Here is a 10,365-nt window from a genome sequence, read left to right on the forward strand (position 1 = left end):
TAAAGCTGAAACTCCAGAACTTTGGCCACCTCATGCAAAGAGTTGACTCATTGGAAAAGACCCTGATGCTGGGAGGGATTGGGGGCAGGAGGAGAAGGGGACGACAGAGGATGAGATGGCTGGATGGCATCACTGACTCGATGGACGTGAGTCTGAGTGAACTCTGGGAGTTGGTGATGGACAGGGAGGCCTGGTGTGCTCCAATTCATGGGGTCGCAGAGTCGGACACGACTGAGCAACTGAACTGAACTGAACTGAATACTGTATTGGTGTTTTTCTTTCTGACTTACTTCACTCTTACTTCCAGTTTCATCCACCTCATTAGAACTGATTCAAATGTGTTCTTTTTAATGGCTGAGCAATATTCCATTGTGTATATGTACCACACTTTTCTTATCCATTCGTCTGTGATAGACATCTAGGTTGCTTCCATGTCCTGGGTATTATAAACAGTGCTGCGATGAACATTGGGGTACACATGTCTCTTTCAATTCTGGTTTCCTCAGTGTGTATGCCCAGCAGTGGGATTGCTGGGTCATTTGGCAGTTCTATTTCAAGCTTTTTAAGGAATCTCCACACTGTTCTCCATAGTGGCTGTACTAGTTGGCATTCCCACCAACAGTGTAAGAGGGTTCCCTTTTCTCCACACCCTCTCCAGCATTTATTCTTTGTAGATTTTTGGATCGCAGCCATTCTGACCGGCATGAGATGGTACCTCATTGTGGTGTTGATTTGCATTTCTCTGACAATGAGTGATGTTGAGCATCTTTTCATGTGTTTGTTAGCCATCTGTATGTCTTCTTTGGAGAAATGTCTGTTTAATTCTTTGGCCCAACTTTTGATTGGGTGATTTATTTTTCTGGAATTGAGCTACAGGAGTTGCTTGTGTATTTTTGAGATTAATTCTTTGTCAGTTGCTTCGTTTGCTATTATTTTCTCCCATTCTGAAGGCTTATAGTTTCCTTCATTATGCAAAAGCTTTTAAGTTTAATTAGGTCCCATTTATGTATTTTTGCTTTTATTTCCATTACTCTGGGAGGTGGGTCATAGAGGATCCTGCTGTGATTTATGTCGGACAGTGTTTTGCCTATGTTTTCCTAGAGGAGTTTTATAGTTTCCGGTCTTATGTTTAGATCTTTAATCCATTTTGAGTTTATTTTTGTGTATGGTGTTAGAAAGTGTTATAGTTTCATTCTTTTACAAGTGGTTGACCAGTTTTCCCAGGAAACACAAGTCTTAGATGATACATTAGATGAGATGGATCTCACTGATACCTTCAGGACATTCCATCCAAATGCAGAAGAATACACATTCTTCTCAGGTGCACATGGAACATTCTCCAGGATAGACCGCATCGTGGGTCACAAATCAAGCCTCAGTAAATTTAAGAAAATTGAAATCATATCAAGCATCTTCTCCAACCACAACACTATGAGACTAGATATCAACTACAAGAAAAAAACTGTAAGAAACACAAACACATGGAGATTAAACAACATATTTCTAAATAACCAACAGATTACTGAAGAAATCAAAAGGGAAATCAAAAAATTTCTAGAAACAAATGACAATGAAAACACAACAACTCAAAATCTACGGGATGCAGCAAAAGCAGTCCTAAGAGGGAAGTTTATAGCAATACAGTCCTACCTCAAGAAACAAGAAAAACATCAAATAGACAACCTAACTTTATATCTAAAACAAGTGGAAAAAAGTAAACAAAAAAAAAAAACTCCTAAATTAGTAGAAAGAAAGAAATCATAAAAATCCAAGCAGAAATAAATGAAAAAGAAATGAAGGAAACAATGGTAAAGATTAATGAAACTAAAAGCTGGTTCTTTGTGAAGATAAACAAAATTGACAAACCTTTAGCCAGACTCATCAAAAAAAAAAGAAGAATCAAATCAACAAAATTAGAAGTGAAAAAGGAGAGGTTACAACAGACAATGCAGAAATACAAAGGATTATAAGAGACTATTATGAACAACTATATGGCAATAAAATGGATAACCTGGAAGAAATGGACAGATTCTTAGAAAAGTTCAACCCTCTAAGACTGAACCAGGAAGAAATAGAAATTATGAACAACCCAATTACAAGCACTGAAACTGAAGCTGTGATCAAAATCTTCCCAAAACAACAAAAGCCCAGCACCAGATGGCTTCACATGAGAATTCTATCAAACATTTAGAGAGGAGCTAACGCCTATCCTTCTAAAACTCTTTGAAAAAGTTGCAGAGGAAGGAACACTTCCAAACTCATTCTACGAGGCCACCATTACCCTGATACCAAAACCAGACAAAGACAACACAAAAAAAGAAAACTACTGGCCAATATCACTGATGAACACAGGTGCAAAAATCCTCAACAAAATTTTAGCAAACAGAATTCAGCAACACATCTAAAAGCTCATACACCATGATCAAGTTGGGTTTATTCCAGGGATACAAGGATTCTTCAATATACGCAAATCAATCAGTATGATACACCATATTAACAAATTAAAAGATAAAAACCATAGGATAATCTCAATAGATGAAGAAAAAGCCTTGGACAAAATTCAGCACCCATTATGTTTAAAACTCTTCAAAAAATGGGTATAGAAGGAACCTACCTCAACATAGTAAAGGCCATATATGATAAGCCTACAGCAAACATTATTCTCAGTGGTGAAAAGCTGAAAGCATCCCCCTAAGAGCAGGAACAAGACAGGGTGTCCACTTTTGCCACTGTTATTCAACATAGTTCTGGAAGCCCTAGCTACAGCAACCAGAGAGGAAAAAGAAATAAAAGGAATCCAACCAGAAAAGAAGAAGTAAAGCTCTCACTGTTTGCAGATGACAAGATACTGTACATGGAAAACCCTAAAGATAGTATCAGAAAATTACTGGAGCTAATCAGTTAATTTAGCAAAACTTACAGGATACAAAATCAATACATAGAAATCACTTGCATTTCTATAAACTAACAATGAAAAATCAGAAAGAGAAATTAAGGAATCAATCTCATGTACCACTGCAACAAAAAGAATTAAACATCTAGGAATAAACTTACCTACGGAGACGAAAGAACTGAACACAGAAGATTATAAGACACTGATGAAAGAAATAAAAGATGACATAAACAGATGGAGAGATATTCCATGTTCCTGGCTAGGAAGAATCAATATTGTGATAACGGCTATACTATCAAATGCAACCTACAGATTCAATGTGATCCCTATCAAATTACCAATGGCATTTTTCATAGAACTAGAACAAAAAATTTCACAATTCATATGGAAACACAAAAGACCCCAAATAGTGAAAGCAGTCTTGAGAAAGAATGGAATTGGAGGAATCAACCTTCCTGACTTCAGCTAAAATCATCAAGACAGTATGGTACCGGCACAAAAACAGAAATATAGACCAATGGAACAAGATAGAAAGCCCAGAAATAAACCCATGCATCTATGGGTACCTTATTTTTGACAAAAGAGGCAAGAATATACAATGGGGCAAAGACAGCCTCTTCAATAAATGGTGCTGGGAAAACTGGACAGCTACATGTAAAAGAATGAAATTAGAACACTTCCTAATACCATACACAAAGATAAGCTCAAAATGGATTAAAGACATAAACATAAGACCAGAAACCATGAAACTCTTAGAGGAAAACATAGGTAGAACACTCAATGACATAAATCAAAGCAAGATCCTCTACGACCGACCTCCTAGAGTAACAGAAATAAAAACAAAAGTAAATAAGCAGGCTTGATTAAACTTAAAAGCTTTTGCACAGCAAAGGAAACTATAAGCAAGGTAAAAAGACAACCCTCAGAATGGGAGAAAATAATAGCAAACGAAACAAGTGACAAAGGATTAATTTCCAAAATATACAAGCAGAACATACAACTCAATGCCAGAAAAACAAACAACAAAAAGTGGGAAAAAGACCTAAATAGACATTTCTCCAAAGAAGACACACAAATGGCTAACAAACACATGAAAAGATGCTCAACATCACTCATTATTAGAGAAATACAAATCAAAACTACAATGAGCTATCACCTCACACTGGTCAGAATGGCCATCATCAAAAAGTCTACAAACAATAAATGCTGGAGAGGGTGTGGAGAAAAGGGAATGCTCCTATACTGTTGGTGGGAATGTAAATTGATACATCCACTATGGAAAACGGTATGGAGATTCGTTAAAAAACTAGAAATAAAACCACCATATGACCCAGCAATCCCACTCCTAGGCATATACCCTGAGGAAACCAAAACCGAAAAAGACATATGTATCCCCTTGTTCTTTGCAGCACTATTTACAATAGCTAGGACATGCAGACAACCTAGATGTTCATCAACAGATGAATGGATAAATAAGTTGTGGTACATATACACATGAAATATTACTCAACCATAAAAAGGAACACATCTGAGTCAGTTTTGATAAGGTGGATGAACCTAGAACCTATTACACAGAGTGAAGTGAGTCAGAAAGAGAATGGTAAATATCATATTCTAATGCACATATACGGAATCTAGAAAAATGGTACTGAAGAATTTATTTACAGGGCAGCAATGGAGAAACAGCCAACAGACTTATGGACATGGGGAGCGGGGAGGAGAGGGATGAGATGCATGGAAAGAGTATCATGGAAACTTACATCAGCATATGTAAAATAGATAGCCAATGGGAATTTGCTGTATGGCTCAGGAAATTCAAACAGGGGCTCTGTATCAACCTAGAGGGGTGGGATGGGGAGATGGGAGGGAGGTTCCAAAGGGAGGGGATATTTCCTTGGAGAAGGAAATTGCAACCCACTCCAGTATTCTTGCCTGGAGAATCCCATGGATGGAGGAGCCTGGTGGGGTACAGTCCACAGGGTCACAAAGAGTCAGACACAACTGAGTGACTTCACTTTCACTTTCACTTTCATGGCTGATTCATGCTGAGGTTTGACAAAAAGCAACAAAAACTCTGTAAAGCAAGTATCCTTCAATAAAAAGTTAATTAAAAAAAAAAGAATCTACCCAAAGCTGGGGAAAGTACCATGCAAAAATATCAGAGGGAACAACGACTAAAGCCTCCACAAGGCCAGGAAGAGTTCCTATTTCCACTAGCCAGTGTGGAAAATCTCATAATTCATGGGACACTGGGCAGAGTACTCAGAAGGGTCTTACCTCATTACTTAGGGAAAAATTAGCCCAGACCAAAGGCTCTGTGGTACCACCAAACAGTTTAAATTAAGCTTCAAAAGTATCAAACTATTTCTAAATAACTCTGTCTTGAATAAAGCTCAAGAATAGCTGTAAGAATATAAAAGATTAGCCAGCATCCAATCAAAAATGAACAGGCATAAAAAGAAGCAGGAAAATACAACTCATAATGAAATGGGGGAAATCAATCACTTAAAATGGACCTAAAAATGGCACACATGATATAATTAATAGAAAAGGGCAGTAAAAGTTATTATAACTATATTTAAAGAAGAAGGAGGAAATAGTGAGCACATTATGTAGAAACATGGAAGATACAAAAATGACCCAAATCAAATTTCCACTAGAAAGTATAAACAGCATATACGATGTTACAGAAAAAAAGGTTATAGAATCTGACGATATCACAATAGAAACTCTACTAAATTCAATAAGGAGAGAACAAAGATTGAAAAAAAATGAATAGAGAATCAGAAAGCTTTGGAAAATATCAAACAATCTCATGTGTACTTGAAAGCCCTTCAAGGCAGAAAAAAATAATGGCCAAAATGTTCCTAAATTTTATGAAAACCATAAACTCACAGATCCAAGAAGCTCCATGAACCCCAAGCCAAGAAACATGAACACAGCTACACTAAGGCACAACACAATCAAACTAGTTAAAACCAGTGATAAAGGGCAAAACTATTCTAAGAAGATGTGAGGATAAAATAAGTCACAACTCTAAGACTAAAAAACCAGAGAAGGCTTTTGGCATCATTGCCATTTACGACCTCCTGTAAAGGTAACTGTCATCTCTAATAGTTATCAAGCACTCCTAATGAATCAAGCACAATGCATAACCCAAATTGACTACTGCTGCCTTAGAAACTGGCAAAGGAAACAAAGAACAATAGCTAACATTCAATGAGACATATGCTTTATACTCATTTTCCCACTTAATCCCTCCACAACTAAATGTGGTTGATACTATTAACCCTGAATATTCATTGGAAGGACTGATGCTGAAGCTGAAGCTCCATTACTTTGGCCACCTGATGTGAAGAGCCAACTCACTGAAAAAGGCCCTGATCCTGGGAAAGACTGAAGGCAGGAGGAGAAGGGGGCAACACAGGATGAGACAGTTGAATGGCACCACCAACTCAATGGACGTGACTTTGAGCAAACTCCAGGAAATAGTGAAGGAGAGGCAAGCCTGGCATGCTGCAGTCCATGGGGTTTCAAAGAGTTGGACATGACTTAACTGAAAAACAACTATCGTTAAACCTATCTTACAGATGAGGAAACTTAATTAGAGAGGTTGAGTAATTTGTCCATGGTCTCACAACTAAAAAGTGGTAGATCCAGGATTAAATTGTACAGGCACTCTGACCTAACACACCTAACTGCTATATCATACCACCTCCTAGCAGAGAAACACCCAAGCTCATGGGCAATAAACAACTTTTGCAGAATGGCAAACAACCATACCAACTCTACTATGAACTTAACCTTGCAGAATTATGACACTATTCCAAGGGACTCTAATACAGAGCCAAGGGCCATAGCAAAAAGGAAAGCCACTTCTAAGGAAGCTCTGATCACTCTGGGTTATATCTGAAGTTGTTTCATTTTTTCCCCAACATGCCACCAGAAATATCACTGAAGATGTCAATCTAATCATCAGACACCTAACTATACAATCAACAATAAAACGTCCTCCAGAATGCTTTTCATCAATCTCCACTAGCAGAGTGGTGTAACAGAGTCATGCCAAAGACATGAGCCACTGTGTCCCAAAGAGACTACTTCTCAAGGAGACGATATTAATTTTGTAAAAATAACCACTTTCAGAATGCAGCACCTGATAAAGCTTTGCCTTTAACTATAGTCTGCCAGGCTCCTCTGTTCATGGAATTCTCCAGGTAAGAATATTGCAATGGGTTGCCATTTGCTTCTCCAGGAGATCTTCCCAACCCAGGGATTGAACCTGGGTCTCCCACATTCCAGACAGATTCTTTACCCTCTGAGCCACCAAGGAAGCCCAGCTTTACCTTAGGTGTCTCAAACACTTGTTCCAAATGTATGATGTGTTCATGTTTCACACTTTTTAGGATGTCCACTTCCCGTTCAAGTAACTTCACAGCAGAGCTTCCAGCCTTAGATGATGAGGAAATACAGATTTCATGTAAGAATTTCATTACCGCAAAAGTTAGAGTTATTTTATATTTTTATAAATATATTTTATTTATAAATATAAAAATATTTATATTTTTTCCTATATTTTTTCAGAAAGTTCCTTTTCCAAAAGATAATATGCAACCTATCTGCATGATAAGATTAATGTATACCCTTTCTTTCCTTTGCCCAATTTTAAGAGATAATTCAGCCTCAAATCATATCTGTTTCTTGGATGGTTTCTATAAATTAGCTAACAACATGGTCTCTGTCATATCACAAAATTATTGCAGCTCTTAATATGCTTTTTGGTATTTCCTTCAAAATTATGTTGATCTTTTGATGGTAGCATAATAAAAACAAAATCTACTTTCTAGGGATGTCAATTAGAAAATGGATATAAGGCATCTGTCTCATTAAATGTCAGTTATTGATAAAATAAAATGCTTTCATCTTGCTTTGTCTCCATTACATTTATATACATATCAAAAGGAAACAATAGGCAATTGAGATTTTATACTTAGTCCTGCATTATATCACTTCCTAGTCCCCCAGCCTCAAAAATTTGATAGCGAGAGAAAGAGAGAGAATGCACAATGGAGATGGAGATGGAGATGGAGATTTTTGCCTTCAGACCAACCTAACTCCAAATTACCTCCTTAGGTGAAATCCTTAACCATACCTGAGCAGACCGTCAGGTGTGGGTACAAGTAAGTGATTGTCTACACCATCATCTAGGATACTCCGGAAGGGCTTTCTCCACCTTTGCCAGCACTACCACCACCCCAATCATCATCCCTTTTGATATCTAAATTACCGTAATCATTCAAGAATAAACACTGTCCTCATTCACATAAAAATATCCCTGAAAGGAATAACAAAGCTCTTACTCCTCCCTCCTTCCTTCTAACCCACCCCCTCCCCCAAAGTTAGAAGAGACACAATAGTTCCTGAAGGACTTGGAAAGAGATTGATAGTAAGGCAAATTTTACCTAGTTAAAATTTTACCTACTGTCATCCCTGCTTCTAAGTATCTTTACCCTTTAAACATTACCATCTCAAGAGTGATAGGAAACTGCCCACTACTGTGCTCCACCCATAGAGGATGAATCGTAGAGGAGAAATAACTTTATAGTTATCAAGAGAAATAGTGACTTCGAGGAATAAATTCCTGTCGAGACTAGACATGGACAGATGTCACAATTTCTCCTAATAATTCATCTCAAGCCTATTCCTACTTTCCACCACAAATGGTTTATCTATATTTAATGCAGTAATATATTGTCCAATTCATATACTGACTATATAATTTTATTTTACTATCTTGTTGTCCTGAAAAGTCTCAGCATCAATATCTATGTGCAAGATTATGAATTCCTAGAGTTGCAAGCAACTGACTATATAACCCTGAAACCTAAGCCTAACCCTATCTGACACCAAAGAAACAAAGGAATTCCCATTTAGTTAATCCTAGGGATTTCTGGAAGGACTCTGGATCTCCCCTTATTAAGATTTAATGTTACTTTATTAAACTTTAGGGGGAAATGATATGTAATTTCCTATAGAAAATTAAAGAATACATATAACCTACTATTTCATTTTGTAAATATAATATCACAGACCCAAGAAAAAAATACCATGGTAATGTTGCCTTTTATTTTTCCTCAAGCACAGAAATTGTTTTCAAGTTGATGAAATGATCAGTTATAAAGTTTGAGGACTTAGATTCTCCCTTAAAGAGAAGCCCACTGCATTCTTCACTCCAGTGCAATCTAAAGTGAGAAATACAGTGGATACAAGGTAAACAGTACAGAAGAGAGCTGGAGAGAAAGTGATTCAAATGGAAAGAGCTGGTAGGATGAATAAACAGAGCTGGCTATCAATGAGGAAATAATGAATGAAAGGAAAGGAGAGGATCAGTTCAGTTCAGTAGCTCAGTCGTGTCCGATTCTTTGCGACCCCATGAATCGCAGCACGCCAGGCCTCTCTGTCCATCACCAATTCCCGGAGTTCACCCAAACTCATGTCCATAGAGCCGGTGATGCCATCCAGCCATCTCATCCTCTGTCGTCCCCTTCTCCTCCGGCCCCCAATCCCTCCCAGCATCAGGGTCTTTTCCAATGAGTCAACTCTTCGCATGAGGTGGCCAAAGTATTGGAGTTTCAGCTTCAGCATCAGTCCTTCCAATGAACACCCAGGACTGATCTCCTTTAGGATGGACTGGTTGGACAGGGCAAAGTATATCAGAACCACATCAGGAGAAACTATCAGGACCTACTACTCACTAAGAAGACAATGCTAGCCCACAACCCTACATCTACATATACTGATAATCAGCCCTCATCTTCAACTGACTCTGGTAAAAGAAAGAAAGTGAAAGTGAAAGTCACTCAGTCATGCCCCACTCTTTGCAACCCCATGGACTATACAGTCCATGGAATTCTCTAGGCCAGAAGACTGGAGTGAGTAGCCTTTCCCTGGAGTGGGTAGCATATCCCTTGGGTATGGCTGGGTGCAGCAGACTTGGGTATCGCATAAGCCCTCTTGGAGGAGGTGGCCATTAACCCCACCAAAGAGCTGCCAGAACTTACACAGGACTGTAGAAATAGACTCCTGGAGGGCACAAAGAGAACCTTGTGCACACCAGGACCGAGGAAAAAGGGGCAGTGACCCCACAAGAGACTGATCCAGACTTGTCCAGGATGTCCAGGACTCTCCGGCAGAGGCGTGGGTTAGTGGTGGCCTGCTGCAGGGTTGGGGGCACTGAGTGTAGCAGTACATGCACAGGACCTTTTGAAGGAAGTTGCCATTATCTTCATTACCTCCACCATGGTTTGGTGCCAGGTAAATAACAGGGAAGTGAAGTTGGACTGTGAAGAAAGCTGAGTGCCAAAGAATTGATGCTTTTGAACTGTGGTGTTGGAGAAGACTCTTGAGAGTCCCTTGGACTGCAAGGAGATCCAACCAGTCCATTCTGAAGGAGATCAGCCCTGGGTGTTCTT

The 10,365-nt window shown here is 38.6% G+C and overlaps 1 protein-coding gene across 5 annotated transcripts in view; it reads right to left on the reverse strand.

Moving 5' to 3' along the window:
- The window catches only part of STK33 (serine/threonine kinase 33), a 197,193-nt gene that overhangs the window by 71,325 nt on the left and 115,503 nt on the right, over positions 1 to 10,365 (reverse strand). For 4 of the 5 annotated variants that reach the window (XR_824276.1, XM_010829299.1, XM_010829300.1 and 1 more), the window contains exon 5: positions 7,240 to 7,344. The exons of the other annotated variant lie outside the window; for it this stretch is intronic. Coding sequence is in view for 3 of the 4 variants with exons in the window: in XM_010829299.1 (XP_010827601.1) it covers positions 7,240 to 7,344 (105 nt within the window). In the remaining variant the exon portion in view is untranslated. The remainder of the gene's footprint in view (positions 1 to 7,239; positions 7,345 to 10,365) is intronic. 5 annotated transcript variants of the gene reach the window in all.

Source organism: Bison bison, unplaced genomic scaffold (assembly GCF_000754665.1).
Source record: "Bison bison bison isolate TAMUID 2011002044 unplaced genomic scaffold, Bison_UMD1.0 scf7180017864503, whole genome shotgun sequence".
Taxonomy (NCBI): Eukaryota; Metazoa; Chordata; class Mammalia; order Artiodactyla; family Bovidae; genus Bison; species Bison bison.